The 26,002-nt window shown below is 47.4% G+C and overlaps 1 protein-coding gene across 3 annotated transcripts in view; it reads right to left on the reverse strand.

Annotated features, from left to right (window-relative positions):
* Positions 1 to 26,002, reverse strand: part of STARD8 (StAR related lipid transfer domain containing 8) — a 139,338-nt gene that overhangs the window by 17,158 nt on the left and 96,178 nt on the right. For all 3 annotated transcript variants that reach the window (XM_077826681.1, XM_077826683.1, XM_077826682.1), the window contains exons 2-4: positions 13,890 to 13,961; positions 9,172 to 9,253; positions 2,460 to 2,523 (exon numbers count right to left, since the gene is read on the reverse strand). In XM_077826681.1, the coding sequence (XP_077682807.1) occupies positions 2,460 to 2,523; positions 9,172 to 9,253; positions 13,890 to 13,961 (218 nt within the window). The remainder of the gene's footprint in view (positions 1 to 2,459; positions 2,524 to 9,171; positions 9,254 to 13,889; positions 13,962 to 26,002) is intronic.

Raw genomic sequence — 26,002 nt, forward strand, 5'->3', positions numbered from 1 at the left:
CCATTATTTATCATTTATTGAGGGAAATATGGAGGCCACAAAGTTTCCTGCTAACAGGACCAGAGGACTTTATTGTTCCCTATCTAAAACCAGGATATTCAACTTCCTGTTAAGGATTCTAGATAGTGTTGTCCAACACAGAGGTTCTCAAACTGGGATGCACACCCCCTGAAGGGGGCAGAATGTATTCTGGGGGGGCATGAGAAGACACTCTGCCTTCAGAGCTGGGTGGCTGGAGAGCGATGGCTGCTGGCTGGGCAGCCAGTTCTGAAGACAGCTCCATCGCCAGTAGCAGTGGAGAAGTAACGATGGCAATGCCGTGCCATACCACCTGCTGCTGGCGGCTGCTCTGCCTTCAGAGCTGGGCAGCCATATATGTACTTGTGTGGCAGGAGCAGGAGGGAGAGAGAGCATAAACTACTACAGACACAAAGAAGGGAGGAGCGATCAAATACGTTTGAGATCCACTGGTCCAAGAAGCATTTCCTGTAGTAAGGAGCAATATCATTAGAATCACCACCAGAAAGCACTCAAAACACCATGTGTATGTATCCCCACACTGTAGCGACCAAGCACATAATGTACGCTACAGTAGGAAAATTAAAGCAATTTATTGTAAGACCTGGTCCAAAAATAGGGGGGAAATGGGCCGATATATTTTAACTGTTTCCTATCAAAAGTCAATATTTACAAAAATATTCAGCAAAACTGTGAACAGTTCCAGTTAAGTGGTAAGAATAGCTCCCCAGCAATCACGCTGCTTTGGTGGTGAGGTAGGGTATGTTCGGAGTTAACAGTAGCAATGCCTTCTGAAGAGGGAATGCAAGGGCAAATAGCCACCACCAAAACCTGTATTGGGATTACAGTTTTGGGGACAGCTGTGACATTTCTCCCAGCCCACATACTGATTTCTTGATCTGGTCAGTCACGCAACATTTTTACTAATTCCTATTAGATTTATCCCCAAACGCCATTGGTCCTAGTGACAATCTCCTCTAACTGTGGCATTTCTATTTTTAATATAGCTACCTCACTGTTTCTGTACTCGGTGAAACTAGCGCAAATAGCTTGAAGCTATCCACTCGGCCCTGGCCCCCTTTCCACCTTCATTTTCTTTCTCTTGTTTGTGTTCTGCAGAACCAGAGATCCGGACACCGGAACAATGTTCCAAAACCATGACCCCTTCCTGCAATTCTGCAGGACAGGTGAGAACCTTTGGCACTAAGGTGCGGAGCCTGCAGCCGCCACAGAGTGCAGGTGGGAATGGAAAATATGAAACCACAATAAACAATGTTTTAAGAGAAGCATTTTATTGTCTGAGACTCATGGGTAAATTTTATTCCCCCCTGAGGGAAACTCCCCTCTGGGGTTATGTTTCCTCACTAATCCATTCTGCCAGACATTTGCTCAAGGAAATCCCCTTCTAGTTCACGTTTAATGGCATGGCACTGCATTAGGGCTGGCCTGGAAGCAGCTGCAACCAGACCCTACTAATGGTTACCATATAAGATATCTGCAGTAAGTCTCCTGGTGATGGGAGCTCACCTCAAGTCAGGGGCCTAAGTTCAAATCTGGATGAGCTCATGAAACGGGCTTGCTGAAGCAGCTTCTCCAATGGTCGGAATGGTTACAATTTGGATCTCATAATGGTTACACTGAAACATGACAAAAGGGAACACAGAACTGGCCATGGACAAATACAGGCATTCAGCAGAACAAACCAACACACAAAGGAGCGGGGGAGGGAAAAGAAAAAAAATCAGGGTTCTTCCCCTGTGAAATCCTCCCTCTGACATCAGGAGCAGGATGACAAAAATAGATATTAATATATGGGAAGCAAAAGCAATGCTGGCAGGACCCCAGATAGCACAGTTTAAAAAGCCAGCCTAAGCCACTTGTCCCTGGCAATCTGCTAGAGCAGGGTTCTCAAACACCCTCCAAGAGTGCACCTGAACTTTCTGGAGAGATTGTCTTGTCGACTCACACACACCCCCTTCCACCTGCAGGGAAGGAAACCATTCCCTGGACTTCACCTCACCCACCCACCCCACACCCTTTCACAGAACATCCTCATGGAAAAGACAGCAATTGCTTATGTAGAAATGTACCATTCAGAAAGAAATTTCGGTGTAATTTAGCAGCTGAAATGAGGAGGCTCAGCACAGTATGACAAACCATGGAGCACACACTGACACAAGCCTTCCACCTTAACCCTGCAGCATGCAAGCAGGGATTCTAGATAGCTGTGCTCCTTCTTTACTCAGCACTAAGCAGAAAGACCCATGACCCAGGACAGAGCAGGGGAAGGCATCTGATCCAGGAACGATGCTTTTCTACATGAATGAGCAGTGTTGGAATTGTTCGTTTTTAAACACAGGCTCATTGCCCCATCCGTGTGCATGTGTTTTCCCCGCAATGCACCATGGCTTTGTTTATACCCTTGAAACCTCACCACTTACCTGTTTACGCTGAAAGTGGACTTCCAGCTTCATAGAGGCACATGTGTTCAGTGTCATCAGCCTCCTGCAAACAAACAAGAGACACTTTTGTCTGGTTTGGCTTTCGCTGCGGCAGTTTGTTTTTTTCTCAAGGGCTCGTGTTGCGGCATTGTCACCTGTCACCAAACAGCTGGGGAGCAAGCGGATGTGTGGAGCTTGGGACAGGCCCAAGATCATTTCCCGCCGAGTGCACATTTCCCAGCTGCAGTGCTTAATTTGTGCCAAGACTTAGCCCCAGCACCCCTAGGCTTGGCAGTTCACAGCCCCAGCACCTTTGCGCTTGGCAGTTCACCGCCCCAGCCCCTCTGGCCTTGCTGCATCAGGTATGAATGTTAAAAAATTGCTTGAGCCCCAGCACCTAATTGCTTGAGCCCGGGCACCTCTTTCATTACAAATCAAGCGCTGCCCAGCTGGCACAGGAAGGAGAATGGGAAGAAGCTTCTCTGGACTCCTCGTGTTTCCCTTTTCCCAAGGGTGAAAGCAGAACCACATGTGCCTCGGCATCTCCCCTGAAGAGTTCAGACCGCTCCAACATGCCTGTGGCCTGAGTGCTTTAATGGCTCGGGCCAGAGCCATTTCACAAGTATCCAAGTCAGAGAGATGCCCCACTGTTTTTCAATACAAGTCCCTGGATGCTCTGGCCAAATTGCAAGTACCTGCAACTCCTCTGGTTACACTTCAGCTTACTATCCCTATGGCCAGCATCAGATTCAGCACCCACTGCTGCACACGTCCACCACTGCCACCCACTGTACATTGCACCCCTTCCTGCGATTGACTCTCGCGTGGATTCCAATTACTTTGTATGTCCCATATTTGACTTGGGACCAGAAGCCACTTCCTACCTTTTGAAGTTTGTTTCTTACCCTTCCCATGGCTACAAGTTAACCCTGTTCACTGCTGCTGCAATGTGACTGGCCTCCATAGAATGTCAGGCTGGTCCAGGCACCTCCGGTCACGTTGGGGATGGGGGGAATGCATTTAAAGGAAATACCCAATACTTTACTCTGGCCCTGAAGGAGTTACACATCTTAAATACAAAAACAGCCCTTTCCCCACAAGATAAAACAAATCCATCCTTTAACAGTCAGAAGAGCCCCTCTTCAACAGCACCACTAAGCCCTGATCTCACACTGATTTTCAGATGACAAGGAGAGGATTTAGAAATAGGAACCCTAAAACTACCTCTAGGTAATTGGGGTCGGGGGGGGTGAGTCAGTGGCTCACTGGGTTTAGTGCCCAGGCCATTTTCATCTCCAGAGGCATCAGATCTTCAGTCCACACCTGAACATGTGTTTAGCTGGTAGGCAATCTTTTCTCTTCCGCTCCAGAGGAATCCAGGACTGGAGTAATAGGGGGTACTGCCGAGCAGGATTAGGGTGCACTGGTTGTGCTTTTGGGAGCGGGTCAGGTATGGCACAGTGTGCTGCAGACTAACAGGGAAGTGCGTTGGCATAGCTGTGCAGAAGTGAAGGACAGGGAAGGTTGGAATTGAAATGCAAGGGAATAACTGGAATAGGAGCAAATGCACCTTCATCCAAATCTGCAGCATCAGCAGAGGTGGGCAGGGCCCAGCTTGGAAGCTACAGGTCAGGAATGAGGTGAATTGAGAGGACTCCAGAACACAAGATTAAACAATAGTGTGATGCTGCAGGCCAGGACTCAAGTGAATTGGCAGAGTTTCCCCACTCCAGCCTTGGACTACAAAGGAGGGCCTGCAGAATGTCAGCATGGTGGTGTTTTGGCAGAATTGCAGAGAGGAAGCTGAACTGCTCTTGGCCACATCACACTGGGCTCTGTCCAGCAATGTGACTTCACCATCCGTTCAGCACTGCATTCGGAGCGGGTACAGAACGATTCATTCCAGTTACTGCTCAATCTGTTTGCTCCTCCCCTGTGGTGACCTCATGATGAGATTCCCTCTAGGGCACCCAGGTAGTTTCCATTATTTCCAAGGTTGCTGGGCACATGCCTATAAACTTTAGAAGAGCTACAAATCTGCCACCATCATTTAGTGGCTAGGAGCCTATCTGCTCACACTGGAGTGGGAAGGCTAAATTTGGCGGTTGGTCTGCAAGAACCGTTAATCTCCAGGTCCAGAAGTGATTTATGTCTGTGTGCGTGGGAGCTAATCGGAGTGAGAGACTGGAGTATACACTGCGGTTTGTCAGCTCACGCTCAAGACTGCAGGAAACAGACTTAAATACAACAAAGGGTAGCTCATTGAAAAGCGAGATAGAAATCCAGACAGCTTCTCTCCATGCATGGAAACAAGTTGCTAGTGTGAACGAGAATGAGAGAGTAAACAGAAGAGCTTGTCACGGCTGGCCTCTTGTAGATGTCTTAGCAGTGAGGCCATGGAGGCTGGGTCTCTCTGCTGGAGCTGGTTCCTTCACAGCAGTGGCGGGAGCTGACTCACCACCGCCCCTGGCGTACCTGCTCAGATGATAAACAGAGGACTCCAGCCTCCAGGGCTGCAGCACCAGCCTTTCACCAGCAAAGAACTCTCCAAAAAATAATCTTTCTTTTAAAAAGCCAGGGGAAGGAAGTGGCAGCAGGAGGTGAAAGGAAACAGGAATGAACTGCATCCCCTCACAAGGCGTTTAATGAAATGCTCTGAGGCGGGGGAGGGAAGAAGCTGGCTGGTTTGGACTCAGTCTCTGCTCTGAGCATGAGACACATGACCTGCTCGCCTGTTATTAACTTGTTCAGAGCAGTCGACTAAACGGCTTTGACACTTAGCTGACAGCGGATTAAGCCTCACTCCCTTTTCCCATTGTTTAGATTCCGGGCAATTTAATAACAGTTTCCCCAAGGAAGCTAATAATATAACGGGCAGTGTACAAGCAGGGAGGTAGAGAGAAAAGCCACCAGGTGGGATGGCAAATCCTCGGCATTAATTTAATTAAATCTCTGCCAGCCTCTATTGAGGACATCCATTCCCTCTGCATTTTCAAGGACCCTGAGAAGAAGGCAGGTGTCGTCTATAAAGCACAATGCGGAGGAGATTCCCAGAGTTCGCTGGGGGTGGTGGTTAGCCACCCAGTACTGACAGGCATTAAAGGGCTATAGTTTCAAAGGGGCTTCCTGAACTGGTCCCACAAAAGTTATGAACCAGCCAATTTACATGCATGAGTGCAGGTTTTGCACATGGAAATGGGGGGGCATATGTAACATAATCGAAGGGGGTTACACATGCAAGTTCTGCAGGCACAATAGAGGGGCACCTTCAAACATCTGACACGGAAAGAAACGCAGGCTATTCAGCGAAGAAACATGAAGTGACTCTGCCAAATTCACAGAGGGAATCAGAGCTGGGATTAGAACTCAGGAGTCCCTGGCTCCCACTGCTGAGCTGAGACCACTGGACATTGCACCTCCAGGGGTGTGTGGACTAGAGTTTGTGGTCCTGCTTTAACTTGACTTAATAGATTGCCAATTAACACAAGTTAATTAGCACCTTTGTCAACGTTAATATACACACTACACAAAGGTTCCAGGACACAAGGGCTATGTCTTCAGGGCCAAGAAAGGTATGTTTTAACAGCAAGGTAACTCACACACATGAGCTATTAGCGATCTCATTGTAAAATCCTGGTGGAAATAAGGCTCAGTTGTTTTTAACACCAGATGGCAAGGAGAGGTCAATCACGGGCGGGTGGTATAGCACTGATCTCTTCTAATCACAGTGAACAGTCATTAGTTATCCTGCTGTAAAAAAAACCCACCATTTCTGCAGGGAAGATAAAGCCAGTCAAAAGTTTGTGGTTTCCCGTAGGGCTCAAACTAGTATTCAGCTGACAGTTCGAAGAGCTGGTTAAGACTGGAGTGAATATTCGCAGACGTTTTCATAAACTGGGCAGAAAATCTGAGATGCAGGCTGCTGAGGGACTGAGACAGAGCCTGTGTTCATAAGAACATAATGATTCCAGGGGTGAGGAGGAAGATTTTCTAGAACTGCCTCCTTCCGGGGCAGGGGCAAAGGGATCAAGTGGGCACTTGGAAGCACAAGAAGTGGTTTGATCCAATACAGGCAGCTGCAATGCCAGACGCACGCCTGGCCTGCCACCCATCTGGAAATAAGTCAAACAGCCTCTCACTTTGTCTGTTGCTGGCTGGAGAAGAAAGTTCAAAAGCAAAGGGATTAAATTCATGAACTTTTGGCAGAAGGAAGATGAAAGAGAGGGAGAGCAGGAGGGGTGAACACGTGTGTATGGGATTTCATTTTCTTGGAAGAGCCATTTAATTTCCTTTTCTGACCTGCTAATCAGCTAAATGCTGCATGTGGCCACCTTGCATGCCCCAGAGATTGCTGGATGGCTTTGGAAAGCTGGCTCCAGGCATGCCTGTCCAAAAGCCACAGGTCTACCCATGCCACCCACCGTGTGCTCTCTTCCCAAAGGGGTTGGCAAGGATGCAGGCTCCTCTATGTAAAGTGATCACCTGAGCAGGCAGAAATGACCTGTTCCAGGTTACCGGAGCGAAACAACTCCAGAAACTCCTCGAGCCTCCTGAATGCTAAGCCACAAGTGGAAACAAAGAAACATAAAAGCCTTGACAGGGATGGACTATCACCCAGGAACTTCAAAACCTTCATACAACCTCCACTGCACTGCCCCAGCAAAGAGAAGCAGCTCTGATCCACCCACAGGAATCACAACATTACAGCAGCCTCATTATGGTAAAAGCCTAGCAGAGATGTTTCCATTGCTCCTGTGAGCGAGAAGGGCACTGATCATAGTTAATATCCACCCGACCTCTCAGCTATAGGCTCACTGCAGGGATGTAGCTATGGAGAGGAGTATGGGAACCCAAAACATGGGAGCTAAAAATCCTGGATCATTCACAGTCCTGGACTGGACTAGGTATTTATAGTCACAAACCACAGAGGATCTGACAGCCCCTCTCCATTAAGTATCCCCCCTTGGTCATGACAGTGGTATTAATAGTGTCCACCATAGGGACCAGGCCACCTCCTCTCCCCAAAAATATATGTACAGAATCTAGTGGTGCTATTTTCAACCCTGCTGGTATAAAGAGAGAATGTGTTTTGGTGCAAGGACTCCGTAGTTTCTCCTCCCACGCATTTGGGATGACTATGTTAATCATATGAACTGTACCGACACTTCCAGACAATCACTTCTTCAAAAGGAAATCCTTACTTGGCGCAACCAGACAACTGTTTATTCCGCGAAAGAAAATTAATCTACAAGTAAAGAACCCAAGAGAGATAAGGTGGGTCCAATCTTTTATTGGACCAATTTCTGTTGGTGAGAGAGACAAGCTTCAAGCCACACAGAGCTCTCAGCCCACAGTAAAATGCAAGGTAGAACAGATTACAGGCTAAACAAAGAATCAGCTGAAGAGAATCCACTACCACAGAACAAACACACAACTACAGGATCCACTGCAGAGTATCCAATTCCTCCCAAACCACTGTAAGGGATAGTTGACAGCGTCTGATATGCATATAGCATCTTTTATTTTTCAAAAGCTCAGTAAATCACTCACGGAGCATTTTCTTATATTTACACATGACATACACAAGTTACCCAAGTGAAATTCTGCTCACAGATGGCGTTTCTGGCATAAGGAGCCCCGTTGTGAATCCAGTCTCAGCAGAACAACAAGAAACAAAACTCCCGCACTGAAGCCTGGAGAGAGGATTTTCAAATACTCTTCAATTGTTAGAGAAGTGATGAAGCACCATCACTATAACATAGATCGGAACAGTGGGAAAGTGCTTCACTTCTTTCTGGATCCCATATGCACAGGGAGAACTATGTAGAAGCTAATGGTAAAAGAGTGGAGAATGGGCAGATGGTTCAGACACAGAACAAGTCCCTCCTTGAATGTTTGCCCATTTTCACATCCCAACCCAAGTGGAATCTTCTAGAAAAGTCTGAGATCTTTGGTTAACTTCTGTGCCCACTCTTATCTTTCACCTCAACTGACTTGGTGTAATTTCTGCTCCTCTCTGCACATCTGGGCAGAATGGGAAAGGGAGGGGGCTACAAGTCTTTACGAGTGAGTGCTCCTCGTACTCCCTGGCCAATTCTGAAGTCCCATAAAGTCCAGCTAAGACTGAGAGACATGGCCCAACTCGGAGATGCTCACCCCAACCACATCCTTTTGGGATGGATAATCGATGGCCAGACTTTCTGCACGTAGCACCTGTTTCACTTCGAAATACAGCCACAAGAGACTGGGACTGCACAAGCAAAAAGTCAAAACACAGGCAAACACACCAGGTAAATCTAGAAAGGGCATTTTTTGGAAGATGTGTCTACTGTTCAAGAGCTCGGTGTGTGTATAAATAATACAATACTTGGGTCTTGCACCTTCTATCTAGGGAGCTCAAAGCATGTTACGCCTGAATGAGTAAAGCATCCCAACACCCTGTCGTACAAATGGAGAAAGTGAGGCTGTAGTCACTCAGTCTCTTTCAGCAAATCAGTGTCGGAGACAGGGTTAGAACCTATGTCCCCTGAGCCCCACTAGCCTGTGCTGTCTCCCATCCATGTTACCCCTTTCCTGGAGAGTCTCAGAAGGCTCTCTGAGGATTAGCCCTGGGGCTGGCACAACGCAGCACAAGGCAGCAGAGACAGAGACAGCCCAAGGCACGGTTCCTCCATTCTTTGCAGAGGTTAGTTTGATTTGTGGGAAGCTTTACCTGCACAGGGATTTGAGGGAATCCTGGTCCAGAAAGCTGTGGTCTTTCTTCACGGACGTGATGTCAATAGGGAACAGCGAGTCTGAGGGGGAGAAGAGGAAGAGGAGAATTACAGTCACAAGTTGAGTCAGCAGCTCTACCAGGAGACAAAGTGGGCATATGGGGGAGGGGAGGGAGAGGAGGTGTGACCTGGAGACGGGAAGAGCAGGGAGGAAAATGGGAGAGCCACAGAAGGGGGGAGGGTGGGAGGCTTCTGAACCCCAGCCATGAAGACTGTGAGCAACAGGTGAAAGATAAGATTAATGCTTGGGCAGTGCATCTGCGTTCCGCATGGAGCAGCTTCGCCATGGGACAACATCCGGACACTTCCTGGGATGGTAGAACGGGAGGGAGAAGCAACATTGTCCTTCCCAGAAGGTAGCGAGCATTATATCACCGCTTTGCAGACAGCCCCGAACTGCCAAAGGGAGCTCCCAAGGGGCAGGGCTCAAGTGTCAGACTCTAACAGCGCAGGAAGGAGGCTGGCCAGACATTCCCCACTGAAGGGACAACTTGTGGCTTCACGTTTGGCAGCTTCTGTAGGGCAGCCGGAAAAGGAGAAGGGGGAGAGACCCGGAGGTGGAAGAGGGGAGACTCAGTGGTGCCTAGCTGTCATGGTGATGGGCACAGGAGAAATGCAGAGATGAAAAGGATGAGTTAGACTGTGGAGATGGGCGGAGGGGGAGAAACAAAGCCCACAGAAAACGAGAGGGTAGCACCAGGGATATAAACCAAAGCACGATGTAAAAAGAGCACTAAGAAATGTAAACCCCGTTACTCAGCAGCTGCCTATCTCACCTGCTTATTCTCAGACACAGTTTCCTCCCTGCAGGGTAAATACTCCATGGTTAAATGACCCTGGCATGTGCTGCTTGGAGCCGAGCGCGCCTCCTGGGGAAACACTTTCCATTTTTTTAAACTATCCCATCCAGCTGTATTGACAGATCAGCCAATTCACAAATAAACACCCATCTGCACTCAATGCCCCCACACAGCCCTCACGCATCCACGCCCCCACAGGTAAGCACATCTCTCCCCCACCTTGCCACATCTGGAACACAGGCTGAGTCACACCCACGGGAGGGTAGAGTGCGAGCACTGCAGAGGGTAAACCTCTCCCTGCACAGGGTCTGACTTCCCCTTTGGCACTTGGCCAGCTTTCTGAAAGTACCTGAAGGATGAAAGCAGGGGGAGAAGAGGTCACCAGGAAAGGGGGAGGGGAATAGGTTACTGTATTATTTCCCTCTTCAAACAGCCCCTTCGTGCTTAATTTGTTCGGCCACACGTTCCTGAATACTTAGGGTTTCATTGGGAGCTTTAAATTAACAGGTACATGTATGTGTCAGAGCACAGGTAACTGACCCCATCCCCAGTGGCTACCCAAGAGAGGAGGCTGCAAGACAGCAAGTTATTCCACCTCAGGGCAGGAATCACTGATGCTCCTGAATTTGTTTCAGATAGTGATGATAACCACAACACTATGCGCTTCTTTCTCCTCTTCCACGCGAGGATCTCTCCCTGCTTGACTAGTGGGGGTATGATGATCCCTGCTAAGTGACTTGCCCAGGGTCCCACAGTATGTCTGGTGGAGCTGGGGACAGAAGTCCGAACACCTGACTCCCTCTAACTTGTTAGATCACACTCTCTCTCGAGTATGCAGAATAAGAATAATCTTACTAAAGGCACCTGCCTCTGGAGCACCACTGTCACGAGTGGGGGAGACACATGGATCTGGACCCATGCCGTTTTTTTGGAATGTGGCAGCATCCCCAAAATCATCTGTTAAGCCTCTCAGGCCACTACCAAACAACCCACTTTTGGAGCCAAGCATGAGTGGCTCAGACAGCAGAGTTGCACTCTCTGAAAATGCACTGCTCACAGTGTTTCCAATGCTCCAAATCTAGACCCAACCCAAACAATAAGGCCCCTGTTTTCTGGAGAAAAGCCAGTTGTTATACATCCGGTAGCCACAGCAGTGATGTGATGTATCAGGGCTTCCTCCTCAGCCAGCGAGCATGGACGGGCCCCCAGCTGAGAATGGCTGGTTTGAATGTCTTTCATTGGCATTCAAAGAGCCCACAGCTTTGGCTCACAGGAAAAATCCACACCTGCACCCACAGGAAGGAAAAGAGGAGAGCAGTGAGAAGGGCCAGGGTAGGGAGACTTCATTAGCTGTGCTGCAAACTCTCTCAGACAGACACTCTCCCTCTGCTAACCCACCAGGCCTGTGTCAAGCAAGTGGTATGGAATGTGCACAGCAGCATGGCTGCTCCGGGACCTCACTCAGCCTCCCCCAGACCTGACTCAAAAGTCATGAGTCAAGTTTCGGAGGACAGACACGTTGGCTGGCATCTGGGCAGGGGCTGGGGGGAGGAGGGAAGCTAGCATATGTTTAGAAGAGTCATGTCTTTAAACACAGCTATCACTAGCAAACAGCTATCATAGGGTTTTCCATAATGCACATCATCACTGTAGTATCTACAAGCCTTCCAGGTAGATTAGATCTGCATAGCAAGGTCCTTAGAAAACCACATGGAACTTTCTGCTTCTTTCCCTCTTCTAGGAAGCTCTGCTGGGGACATACATATATACTTTTTATTCTATTCATGAGGGCAGAAGCCTGATTGTAACTGAAGCCATCCAGTGCAGGTTGCAACACAGGGATGAAGGGAATGCTGAGCCCACAGAGAACAGGAAGAAGTAGAAAGAGAAGCTGCAGAAGGATGTAGAAGGCTTTGTTAGACCAGTACTGAGTTTAGACTGTTTCTTGACAGACTCCAGTGTCTAGAACCCAATTCTTGTCTCGCTGAGAGTGAGCTGTAACCAGCCCACAGGCAATCAGATCTGGGCCTAGATTCCAGAAATCTGGTCAGTCTTTACACTTGGATGCACACAGAGGTCACCCCTAAAATAGAAACTAGAAACAAAGAGGCAGGCTGTAAAGCTATCAGCAAGGAGGGACTATCTTGCTTTGTGTGCTTATGTTGCTGGGAGGGGGCAAGTGGAAGTGTCCCAGCTGAACAATAGCTGGCTTTGCACATTGCCTGGAGGCCAGGCTTCCAGCTATTGTTCTAGCCTCCTCCTTCCTCAGGCTAAGCTGAGCCAAAGCTGTGATTTTTCAACCTCCATGGGGACCACTGGCCTTCACCATGTGTTAGTAAACAAAGTTGGGTCCAGCAACACACTCTGCAAGGGTTAATTTGCAGATGGGGTTTGTGAACGCTGGTCTACACTACAAACTTACGTCAGTATAGCTACATCACTCAGGGATGTGGAAAACTCGGTGTAGACAGTGCTATGTCGACAGGAGAGCTTCTCCCATCTACGTAGCTACTGCCTCTCAGGGAGGTGGATTAACTACGCTGACAGGAGCAGCTCTCCTTTTGGCATAGGTAGCGTCTTCACTACATCATCACAGCCACACTGTACACGTAGACAAGCCCTGAGAAAAACACAACGCATGAGCAAGTCAGCTGGATTCATCCAGCCGCCTCTCCTAAAATATCCTTCCTTCTGGGACCTCCCAATAGAGAAATGCAGCTCCCAGCACAGAGGTGCTATACTCGGGGAGCGCACAAACCTGGCTCCTGCATACTGAGTTGGGGAATGGCATTTGCCAGCAAAGAAATCTTCATTCCCACTCCTGTGCCATGGCCAGCTCAGCTGCACATGCATCACCAACTCCAGCAAGAGCTTATTAAAATACCTGCCAACACTGTCATCTATGCAAATCTGTCTTCCCCCTGGCCTGGTCAGGCATCCTGGGAACTTTCTAGTGGTGCTGCCTGAAGGGCAGAGGTTTAGGAATGCAGAAAGGCCGATAACAAGACTCGTTCTCCAGGCCTCTATCAAGTCGGAAGGCTTCAAGTTGTAACATATAAGCATACAATTAGCAAACTGCCCCCTCCATCTCTTCCTCTTCCCCAGTATTTCAGTCTGGCTCCAGTGATCTGAGAACTTCCCCTGCCATCTACATCTAGTTAAGACACACACACACACACACACGTCAGGTATTTCTGGGTCATCAAAACTGGAAAGAATAGGGAAGGCCTGGAATGAATAGCCCCATGGTCTGAGCATACCATACCATCAGGTCTACTCCCCAACCCAGGTTCCAGCTAGCCAAGACCCTAAGCACAGCTGCCAGGGACAATGTTGTCATGGATCAGAGCACAAAATCAGACAGACAGTCACTACCACAGTGACAACAAAAGTATAGCAGCCACTCTCGGGTAGCAGCCATCCCTGATCACATAGGAAGAAGGCTGCTGTTCAGACACATCTCCAGACTTGAGCAACCAACTACACCCAGTCTCACTCTGCAGAACCCATCCTGATGAGGAACAGGATGATCCTCTGGATTTGTTCTCATTTTCCCATCCATCCAAGGCTGACGATACCTGGAGCTCATCAACACTGCATCGAGCACTGGCCCAAGAGCGCTGGGGGTCATCTTTCCTCTTGGGAGTTAAGTGCTGTCTCACGGGTTCTCTCAGCTCCTCCTGGCTAAGGGAGCACGTGTAACAGCTCAGGACTAGAACCCCAGACTGGTGGGACTGGCATCCCTTCTACACATGGTGCAGTCCTGTTTTCAAAGGCATGCTCTTAGAGAAATGAGAGTTCTACTTCTCCCCCCAGCGCTCCCCCAAACCAGAGAATGCAGGAGAGGTGACACTTACCTTCATAAAGTTGTGCATACTGAGGAAATCCTGCTGCACGCAGCCAGTCACAAGCTTTCTTGGCCTCGACTTCTGAAACAAAGCAAATGAACTACTTTGAGAATCTCAACTTCATTATCTCCAAAGTATGGCAACGTGCACTAGGGTCTGGGCCAGTCCAAACACTCCCGAGCTTCTGAACTACATCTGGATCCAACCTTCGTGGCCTGAACCCATTTTTAAATGCACTCCAGCCAAAGTAAATATATTTACATGAAATGGGATGTGTAAAACCCACAAATCCCCCGTTGGCAGCATTCATTCAACAAGCCTGGGCTAGCACCTATGCATGGGAGGGGAGTGGTTAGAAGGAGACGACATCAGGACCCTGAGAGCACAACCCAAATGGAGCATTTACGGATTCTATTCTAGGATCTATTCTCCTTTAGCATTAGAATAATGCACCTTATGAGAGGGGCATTGGACCCCCACCCTTTGTTCCCATTTCTGTGCTGCAGAAATGTAGTCTCCTTCTCCCATCCTCTAACAGGACTTATTGTCCCTTAGCATCAGCACAGAGAGGGTATGGAACGGACTATGGAGTTGCAACATAGGGATTTGACCACAAGAAATGCTTTTAATCTCCTGCTGAAATATTTGGTTTCTAAACTCCCTGAACTGAGTGACAATTTGCCAGGAGAGAGGAAGAATCTTTAAAAAATAAGTTAGGGCTCATAAAAGTTTGGGGGCTGATCACTTGACAGGCCCTCTGCAGGCTTCCACCACAAAAGAAGTCTAGGACCAGAGACTATGTTAGCAACCCCACTGGAATCAATGGGACTAGTCATGGAATTAGGGGCTACTTAATATGAGCAAGGGGGATATAATCAGGCTTCCTCATTCATGACATATGAGGGATATGAACTCTGACCTCTGCACCCCTGCTCTAGGCTATTGCCCTGTGGTCTGATTTTCACAGCCCCCATTGACTTTAATGGGAATTCAGAGCACTCAGCAAACATGAAAATGAGGCCACAGGGCAATATCTCAGACCACTGCCAGCAACCAGCCAGAGAGTGTTTGTGAAACAGAAATCAGGACAGCGACCAGGTTCTTTGTGGAGCGCAGCTGAGCGAAGGAGTTCGTGGGGCGGCTGGCGGAGCGGAGTGCAGCTGAGCGAAGGGGTTCGTGGGGCGGCTGGCGGAGCGGAGCGCAGCTGAGCGAAGGAGTTCGTGGGGCGGCTGGCGGAGCGGAGTGCCGCTATGGGGCGGTCAGCTTCAGATCATGTAAGGTGCCTCTTACCCCCGTCCCATTTCCACCCCGGTTGGGAGGTAAAGCTCCGCAGATAAACTTCCGAACTCTGGGGCTGCCCTGACCAGGGACAGAGACTTTTGGGGCATTGGACTTTTGGGACTTTGGGTGATTTGGGGTTGCTGGACTCAAGAACCAAAGGGAAAGGGGCATGCCCCAATTTGCCTGGGGTGGGTTTTTTATGCTCATGGGTTGTGTTATGAATCCTGTTGGTGGTGTTTCCCCAACATAATGCCACATTGTTTCTCTCTGTTATTAAAAGGCTTTTGCTACACTCAGACTATGTGCTTGCGAGAGGGGAAGTATTGCCTCTTGGAGGCGCCCAGCGGGGGTGGTATATATTTGTCCCAGGTCACTGGGTGGGGGCTCGAGCCGGTTTGCATTGTGTTATTGGAATGGATCCCCTAGATATTGAACCCGGCCCTTGTTGCTGCCAACTCTGACGGGCAGAAGGGTTACATTAGTAAGGGGCCCAGCTCTGAATTACTGACAGTGCTATGGGTATTTGCTTATACGTGGCTTGAAAATCCTCTGGGGGAGCCAATAGAACAGCTGACACTTTGTTTTCTAGGAAATTTCTAGAACTTTCAGAACCCGAGGTTGTCAGCCACAATCCCATGCAGCTGAGGGAAGCTGTTGTCTGATGTCAGCAGTCATCAGACTGCTGGGCAAGATTAAAGTTTATGATCAGGACCAACGTATTTTACAAGAGAGAAAATCCTATTGTAAATTCACATAGATTCTTCCTCGCCCACTTTCCCCTTAACAGCAGCTCTGCTGTCCTATAGATGGACAAATGGCTGGTTCAGGCAAGAGCATCTTGGAAGGAAGCACCCCCAATGACATCAACAACCCCTGTCAGGAGCACTCAATATATTTATTATAGAGCAATGGAAAGAAAGCACAAAATAAACATTTCACTTAGAGATAGGACTGAGCTAAAATCTTGGGTTCAAATGCCTCTGGGCTTTGGAATATCATTCTAGATCAGGATCCAGATTTTTCAGCTGCCCTTAACTCTGTATTGGGCCGAACCAAAACCCTGGATCTGGATGATCCACCTGAATTCTGAGAGTCAAAATCCAAAATGTAAATCCGGATCCAAATTTTGGCACTCCAGTCCAGCTGTCATTTGAATTAAGGTTAAGTTACTTTGGAAAGTAGTTGTCATTTTAATTCAGCGAAAGTTACTTTGGAAAATGTGCACATAAGTGTGTGTTTGTCTCCTCCAACCCACATCACGCAGCTATAAACTGTATAACACAGGAGACTTGGAACAGCAGCACACAGCGAAGTGCACCATATGCAAAATATAAAGAGCTCAGAGAAGCCTGATAGAAGGGATCACTTTTTTCTGATAAGGTGACCAGATGTCCCGATTTTATAGGGACAGTCCCAATTTTGGGGGCTTTTTCTTATATAGGCAACTATTACCCCCACACTCCCTGTCCCGATTTTTTACACTCACTATCTGGTCACCCTATTTTCTGATAACTCGTAAGGACCATGCGGTGTGACTTCTGCTCCCCCTTCTTGCACTGGAGGTATTTCCAGATCTTAGGGAGGAGAGTAAATCCGTATTTTATGTCCTATTTTAAAAGGAGAAAACATTTACTGGCAACCTAAGGGCACCGTGCTTAGCTGAGCACAAGCATTGGGAGGAAAGCCATCAGGTCATTCCCAGTTAAACACAGATCACGCTGCAAAGACCGTGCGAACACGAACCCTTGCCTGCCCGACTGCACATCCCATCCAGAATCGCAGAATAAAAGACATTTCACCTCCTTCCATTGCAGGGGGAATGCTTTTTAAAAATGTGAATGTTGTAACTCAGCTGCAGGAAAATACCCATGCTCCATTATCTTCTGTCAAATCAAAGTCGCCAGGTTGACAGCCCGGGAGAATGAATCTCTCTTCTATTCGCAGAACAGCTGCGGCCCACACACCTCCTCACCCAACATGCCTTACTCTGACCTGGAAGGGACCCCTACTAGAAATGAAAGAGGAGATCAGTTTCTGCGGTCCATTAAGGAGGCCAATAAAAGTGGCAGTTTTTGTGATGGCGATACCTATTTATCAAAAACTAGACGGAGACCCTCCAAACTCCACTCTGGTCACCAAACAAGACCCTGGATCTTTTTCTTTTTTAAAAACAGAACTGACCGGGGTGAGAATACTTCCAAAGAGAAAAGCCAAGAAACAAACAGGAGCCACAAAGGGAGTTTTGTGATCCCTTTTTTAGCACACACTGCTGTGCTGAGCTTACCTCTTACAGTAGGCAGATTGAACTGATAAAACAGCATTGCAGAACTGACGCCGAGCAGGCTGATCAACCATCCATGCAACCTCTGGGACTCACAGGAGCAAAACCAGCCACACTATGGTGTCCAAAGACTATCCTAGCTGCAGACAGAGAGATGGCGGGAGAGGGAAAGGACGTGGAATCAAAGGATTCTCGGCAGAGGCGGGCTCCCACCTACCCCTCCAGAAAGGCAGGGAATGGCATGCGCTCACTTGGCAGATCTGGGATCTAAATGAACTGTACTTCACATCACCAATGGAAACGTGAAGTCAGAGAGCGACATTTCCTTCCCTTGTACTGGAGTCAGTCCAAAATGCACTGGATGGAGGAGGGGGAAATCTGCCTTTTCTCTAGCTTGTCGGAATGGAGCTCTCTGCCTTTTAAACGGTTCAGCCTTCAATGGTGATTCCTTTGTTTTCCCCCAAACAGTTCCTCTAAGAATGGGTTCCCAAGAGCCGCTGCACTGGGAACATGGGGATCATAGCTCCAACAGCCTAACCACCCATGGTAAACTCACCGCCATCACCAGCCCAGCACCGAAAAGGTTTCAAAGTGTTTCTGTTCAGGCCAAGAGACTGCAGTCAATTTCCTCTTTCCCTCCCACCCTTTCCATGAAAAGTACTTTCCCACGGAAATCCTGAAAAGAATCTTTCTGAGCCGCAAGAAGAATGGGTAGAACAATAGTTACGACAATAACTCAAATGGATTCCAAAGTCCTGACCAAAGGAAAACAACAACACAGCAGCACCCAGAGAGATGTCACAGGTGCACATGCTGCAGCATTAACAAAGATTGCAAGACAGCCTGCGAGATTTCCAGCCAGATTCCTCTTTCTCACCCACGCATCACAAGCTCTGCAAAGGCCTTGAAACCATGATCAGCTTAGCAGCTCACTGTCACCAGCGGAGGTCCAAAACGGGGCAAATTCTTCTCTATATTATACCAGCGTAAAACCAGAATAACCCCACTCGACTTCAAAAAAGCCACTGGGAGCCATTACTGCCTGAGTAAATACCCTTCCCAACCCAGCTCACCAGCCCAACACCCCCTCTTCCAGTCTCTCTAAAGTATCCACTTCTTCCACAAGGCCCAGAAGAAATGAGGTTATGATTTAAAAGAGAAAAAGTCATGCAAAGTACCCCATTTCTATGATTTTCAATGTGTCCCACTTGCTATGAGTCCATATCCCAGACTTCGCGATGCAGGATCTCTCTATTTTTGCATACGGTTCAGGTTGAACTGTGGCACAGTGCCTTCTAGTGGTTCCCAACAGGAAGCAGGCTAGAGAGAGACATGGAGACCAGAGTTCTCTGAGTCAGACACTGGATACGGTTTCATTCATCATGTTGTTGATGGAATTGTCAAATAAAAGCATTGCCCCGAAACCTCCTGCTTTCCTGAGAATCCACCATGAACAATAAACCACAAATAACATGCTAAGCTGGGGTAAGAAGATGCCAGGATTTAGCCCCATTTGTGTTTTCTTGGTACCTTTTTCATTTCAATTAAAATAGAAGTTTTATTTTTAATTTTCTCCGCTGTCATGTTGGGAACCCAAACACAACAGCACCAAGCTACTGAATGAGAGTCATAAAGGGAAACTGAAACAAGGTGAAATTTATTCTAGTTTCACTACTGAAAGTGCAGAAATTACTGCTGCTCAAATGCAATACAAATGACCTTAGAAACTCTATCATAATATCTGTGGTTATCAGTAATGCAGATTGTTTTTTTTGGTTTTTTTTGTAAATAGGAATTTTATGTTGATGTAACCCACTGACGAATGTGTGAGATATGTCTCTGAGCCTGATCCACAGAGGATATGAGTCTGTTGCATCCGCAGCCGCAGAACTTAGGTATTTAGCTCGAGCTGTAGTAGCTCACCCATTTAGCTCTGGGGGTCCTCGGTTCAATCCTAGGCGGGTTGGCCATGACAGCAGATATCATCCTAACACATGCACTTGAATTGCAAAGAGAAAATACATTGAGTGTGCAGAGCAATCAGATCACCCCCGCCCTTCAGCCTTCTCTTGGAGAGGCAGTGTGAAATGTAAGGTCCAGTTCTCCGCCTTTTGGAGTTGCAGCACATAAGGTGCAAACCCAAGGGGAGAACGGGGCAAAAATGGCTTTAAATCACCTTTGCACCCTCTGGATTCTGGGCAGCTGTAGGCCGACGTGTCCCACACAGAAATTAGAACAGCCACAGAGGTTGCTCAAAATTATAGCAGCCTACCAGAGCTGTCTCTCGACTGTAACACTCTGTAGTGCCAGGGGTGATAGAGACACCCCCACCTCACTCCCAGCATGCACTTACAGTTGGCGTTTGCATTGGCGCTTACAGGAAGAGAAGTGCAGGATAATTATGCAGGCCTGGCCTAAGCTGTGCTTGTGCTGAGGCAATTCTTCTCTAGTCACTTTGGGCACCTTTAGGGCCCCTAAACACCAGCTAAAGTGGCAAATAGGGGCCAGAGCAGGGGGCAGAATCTCTCCCTCGGTGTTTTAAGGGACTGTGGAAAACCCCAAGCCACTAATGACTGCTCAGTTAAGCCTTGTGACAGAAAGAGAGAGAGAGCTAGAAAAACCAGTGGGGTACAACAAAACGTGGATCAGTCTAAAACCAGCAAGGCACAAACAGTGGAGGCAGATTTAATTGCAGCTAGAAAACTATTTCCCAGAGCTCCAGCTCCGCACCTCCCCTTACAAACAAAACAAAACAACACAACACAACCAGGGTTCCAGAATTTCAGAGCAAGTTTCCAAATTCCTCATAAAAAAAAAGTCTCACACAGGCAATTAGTGTGTGAAAAGCAAACCACATCACAAAGATGCCCATCATGGAAAGCTATGAAATAAGATGCTGAGCAGATGTGAGGGGGAATGCAGGCTCTTTCTATTAGACTCCATCTCAGCTCTGGCGTTAGTGCGTGCAGCACTTTGGTGTGGGTTTTGTTTCCATCCTGGTTTAAAATAAACGATTGCATAATAAGTTAAATATGCAGAAGTGGAACTTAATTTCTCTCCCTAGTCTGTAAACGTAAACGCCTTCCTATTTATTATGGAACCTACAGAAAAGTCTGGTATGTCCGCTGGGCCATGGAGAACACATCTGTTTCTTAAGAGGACTGGGCTCTGAAATAGCAAATTTACATGTAGGACTTGGATCCTTACTTATGGTAAACATATTGGGCCAGATTCATCCCTGTTTTAACTATACTGGAGTTATAGCAGGAATGAATTTTGCCTGTGGTGCCTAGCTCTGCTCTCACTGATGCTGCTGCAACCTCATTGAATTTGACGCTGGAATCAGATTGCACAAGTGTAAGGGAGAGCAGAATTTGACCTGTTAAGTGCAGAATGCACTCATCTCTCTCCTTGATATCGATGATAAATATATATCTATAAAACTAAGCTGGAGAAAAGCAGTGCAGAACATACCATTAGGAACTATCCCATGCTAGCAGTTGGGTATGGAGCATATACTGTTTAAATAGGTGTTTTTCAGCAGCAGTGCCATCAGGGGTAAAACTCGGGTCACCTGAGTTCACCTGCTTCTCATCGGGGGAATGTGGAGCTTGGCTTAGGTTAGTTAACTCAGCTCACTTCTTTTTTTAACCACATCCCCGTGTTTTCCAGTTTCATTTTCTATAATTCGGTGATATTCTGCAGGCCTGATTCTCCTCTCTCTCACACCAGTGTTACTCTACTGAGGTCTATGGAGTTAGTCTTGATTTACACCAATGTAAGGGAGAGGGGAATCAGCTCCTATGACTCCTGCTCACACCAAGACGTGCAGAGGAAGCAACACAAATGGAATTATTCCATCCCTGACCCTCAGAGACATGTAACATTAAGCAAGTGAATAGTGATACCCCAACACTAGAGGCTTCCAGCCATGCACTAAACAGCTCCCTTCCTATGCTCTCACCCCTAGCCACCCAAGGGTTGGGAAACCCAGCTCTGAATTGTGCTCTGGACCCATCTCACATATAAACCTGCAGTGTGAGGAGCAGTTTTTTAGAATGGGAGAAGTGTGTCAAGTTTTTACATCCTGTATCCCAGTAGCATTCATCAGCCACACCTGAATCAGAGCAGCCACAGTTTGGTACACCTCACTGATAAATAGTAATTGATTTTGTCTATTCATGTAACTCCCAATACAATCAGCCAACCTCATAAACTTTAACAGCCACAAGCACAGATAGAGTATGAAGACAAGAGTAAGAAACTCCACTGGACACTGTCCCAGATGCAGTGGGTTTCCATAATTAACCTTCACACAGTTACAAGGGCTTGCAAGCTTTGGAAATTGCGCCCTGCTGCACTGCCAACAAGGGATTGTTCAAATGCCTCCACCACATTCAAATCCTGAAATAGTCTGTCTGCTTTTAACAGCACTGATTCTGTCACAATTGAGGAACCCTTGGGAATCTAAAACACTGGCAGGCAGAAAGTCAACAGAGAGCAGCCACAGTTTGGGGCCTGGCTGGGAACTGGAGCTGCAGCGGAGGAGGAGAATTCACGAGTCAATGACAGAACCAATGTAGACAATTGCACAGCTTAAGAAATGGATCACTTTCCCATTTACAACCCAGACATCTACTGTACTGTGCAGGATAAACAAGAAGAGCGATCTGGAGGAAGGAATGCTCTGAGTCAGCTGAGGACAAGAGCTACTTAACAAATACAGGCAAGTGTGTTGTGCGTACATGTGTCTGTTTGTGCATGTGTGTGTTCATGGGATAGGCACAATCATCTTTTGGGAAGGTGAGGGAGGTCCCTCCCTCTAGGAGACCCTTATTTCTTCCCAAACATCCTTCAATAAGGTCCCAGATCACATCTACATTTGTTCCAGGTGCAGAGGGATGGATACTGCTCTCTCTGAAGTGCAGTCTCACTGGTCTGCAGTCAGACCAGACTAATGGTCCAGTCCAGTCCACTCCCTCTGATCCTGCAAACCCAGTCAAGGCACTAGTCTCTTTCTCCTCTGCAAATCCACTGGGGGAAGAAGGAGGGGTTGCTTAATCACCAGCTCTTTGTTTTTCAGTAAGCCAAAGACTCACCAATTACAGAATACAAGCACCAAATGAATGTGTAGGGACAAGAAGAGCAGAGGTCTAAGATACCCCACCCCCAACTCAAATTGTGCCCTGATCCTGGGCTCTGGCAGGTATAGGCTCAGAGAGGTTGCAGGACTCTCCATATAGTTAGCAAGCTCTCCTCAGTACAGAGAGAGTTGTGGAATGAAGGGCCCTGACAAGCTAACAAGCTGCTGTTCTATTATCAAAACAAAGTTTTCAGACAGGACAAGATGCTTGCTTACTCCCAGCCACCTGCAGTCGACAAGGGCCCCCTAGACTTTGCAGGCGCTCAGTTCTTTTCTTGAAGTGTCTGTTGAACAGCTATGTGTAAGGCTCCTGACATTTTCTTCCTTTGTCCCCCGATGTCTCCTCTCAGTTCCAAGGGCATCTCCCCTCTGTCCCACACAAACCTTTGTAGGTTCCTTGCCCTGTTCATTCCCATAAGCACTGACATTAGAAGTAAAAAAATCTCACTGCACCCTCTCTGCGTTAATCCCCCTACCTCCCAGCAGGGTTGTGAAGATTCAGTAATGTACCTAACAGGCTCTGAGACTGGAGAGTGTTCAGTGCTACAGTCTGAAGAAATCTGGTTTGGAAATTCTGCCTATGCACAGGGTACTATTTCCCCCACATGCCCAGGCACGCATCTGCAGCTCCATTCACTGAAGCTTTTATTTCAACACTGGGCTATTCAGTGAGCTGCTGTCAGTTACTGTTCTCTTTCTTCCTCTTTTAAAAGCAAAGGAAATTCAATACTAAAAGCAGAAGTTACTATGAAGTTACACCTTGTATTTTACAAGCACTGAAGTCACAGTGAGGTACAGAGCGGTATACGAGTGAGCACTATGCAATATGTAGAAATATATAACTGTGGGCCGAAAGGCCAAATTCTGCCCTGTTGTGCAGCCCACTGCCATATGGCCCACTGCTATAACTTAAGACTTCCCACCTTGTATATTTAAAATCTCAACCCTAATGATGCCTTAGACTTTAAATATAGTCCTTTGAACATCTGGAGTGCCTTACACTGATGGGTCTCAGCAGCCTTTTAAAACGTAAGCGCCCGATTTACATTCATGTGTGCAGCTCCCAGCGACTTCAATGCGAATTGCAAGTATCTTTTTCCAAGGGCAGAACTGGCCCCCAAATAAATTAGGTCACACTCTAGACCTTTGAGAGGTGGACACATGCTATTCTTCCCATTTTATAGTGTGGGAAACTGATGTCCAGCTCCTCCTCATTCAATTTTTTGCCTCACTGGGCCAACATATCTTGATATTCACCTTGAGAGAAGCCACTGCTCACTTTATGCTGCACTGAAGATCATGGGATTACTTCAATCAACCAAACTGTTGCAGCTTTGAGTACAGGGCAGCACCGCAGGCTCAGATTAGAGGGGCTGCAGAAGGCCTGCTTTGAGGGAAAAGACAGAGACTGACAGCTGTGGGCTGCCTTCCACTAGGCTTTTGTTGAGCTGTTATCTTAGCCTTCTTGTTTACTAGCTAAATGAAGGAGGAAGTGGCCAGTAAGGCAGATGGAGTTTACAGCACCAGGGGGGTTGTGTCTGCTTCTCTCTGTGCTTTGGCTTTACAATCGGGAACATACAGTGGACAAGGATAGACCTAGCCAGATATGCATTTAGCAGGAGTAGGTCACATGTGTTTGTTTGTAGGATGAAATTCTATGCGGTCCCTCCATCACAGGTAATTATATACACATGTCCCCACACACATTTCCACCCTTCTCTGCATTTTAACTCTTTTACTCCTCCTTGGCCACAGCAGGATGCTTTCTTCTCATGACCCTCAGCTAGTACCTGAGAGCAAGAGCGTGGTGGTCGCTCAGGGGTTAAATGTGACATATTTAAACTTTGCAGGGGCATAACACATGTCTGGCGGAAACAAAGGAGCGTGAAGGGTGCTAATAGGAAAAAGAAAGACGGGGCATACAGCAGGCAAGACCCCAATCAACCCTTCTTTCCTCCTCCCCCACCTGCATTTGACCAGCTTTTCTGGTCAAGATATATGAAGAGCTGTGCCAGGGAGACAACACAGACACCTCTCCGTTGACCCAAGGATGACACAGTCAACTCAAACCTCAGTTCTTTTTTGAGGATGGGAGGCCCAAAAGACCAGGGCAACTTAACCACTGTGGTGCTTGGGAGTTGGGACAAGGAGATAGCAAGGCAAACTAACAGTATCGGAGGCCCTCTGAGCTTTGGTTTGGCAGGATCATCCACCTCCTACATCATAGGATGGTTACATTTGTCTGGATCTAGATTTTGGGCTGAAAAGTTACCGTTTTTCTTCTGCACACTTTAAGCTATTCTCTTCCTGACTCTTATACTAATGCTATATTTGCTCCATGTAGCCAGTTAGGATCTTTTTTAAGAAGTTATATTGAATCTTTCAATAAAAATAAAATGAGTTTCAAAATGTGTTTGGCCAGACCAAACATCCAGCTGGGACTAACCTAGAACTCACACAACTCCCTGCATTTGTGTCTCAGAAGAGAAGAGTAACCCACCTACCTTGACCCCCTCCAGCCTGCAGGCTCTCGAAAGTGAAAGTGGAGTGAAGCACAGACACACAACCCAACCAGAGGGAAACGCACACAGATGTGCACAAACAGTTCAAGTTCTGCTCTGAGTGGTAATCACACAGATTCCAGGAATCCCCAGAAACGTTACCCTCACTCCGCTGCACACTGAAACAGGTTTTGGTAGAAATGCTGGAAGCTAATTTGTGAGGGGGCAAAGGGGTAAGTGCTGAGAAAATAAGGATAACAAACAACCTTCAAATGTGAAGGGAAGTTACTATTTCCAGTTCACAAACCCGTAACAAGCTAAAACACCAAGACACTCCAGTGCAATATACAGAAACAAGAACTTTAACAAAACTTCTGCCACACAGTTGGCTAGACAAAAAGAACAACTGCTTTTCAAAATGGCCTCTAATTTCTACCTTTCCCCACCCCTACCCCCACATAATGTTGCACCCATAATCAGTGTCAGCATGGTCAACCACAAGCACAAATGGCAGCATTTCGACTTCTTAGCACCCAATCTGGAGCCACTGTTAGGTAGTTAGACATCTATGTTCTGTCATTTGAACCTACAACCCAAAGGTGGACACATTACTGCAGGTGCAAAATTATAGGCAATGTTTACAGAGCTGACCCAAAGAGCAGATTCTTTCAAAGTGGAAGTGATGTTGGGTAACTCAGGGTACCTTCTTCTCAATGGTTAAGGAATAGAAGTGCCTCTGTCAGCCTGCCTCCCTTAAAGATCACACACAAAGGAAGGCATGAACATACACCTTTGATTGCAGCAGCTCCTTTACTACACAAGGAGTGAGCAGATATGTATCTCTCCCTACTCAATGCTCCTACGTGACCACCCAGCCATTAATGTATTGATATATTTAACTAATTTCTATAGCTCT

The sequence above is a fragment of the Eretmochelys imbricata genome, chromosome 9 (genome assembly GCF_965152235.1).
Source record: "Eretmochelys imbricata isolate rEreImb1 chromosome 9, rEreImb1.hap1, whole genome shotgun sequence".
NCBI lineage: Eukaryota > Metazoa > Chordata > Testudines > Cheloniidae > Eretmochelys > Eretmochelys imbricata.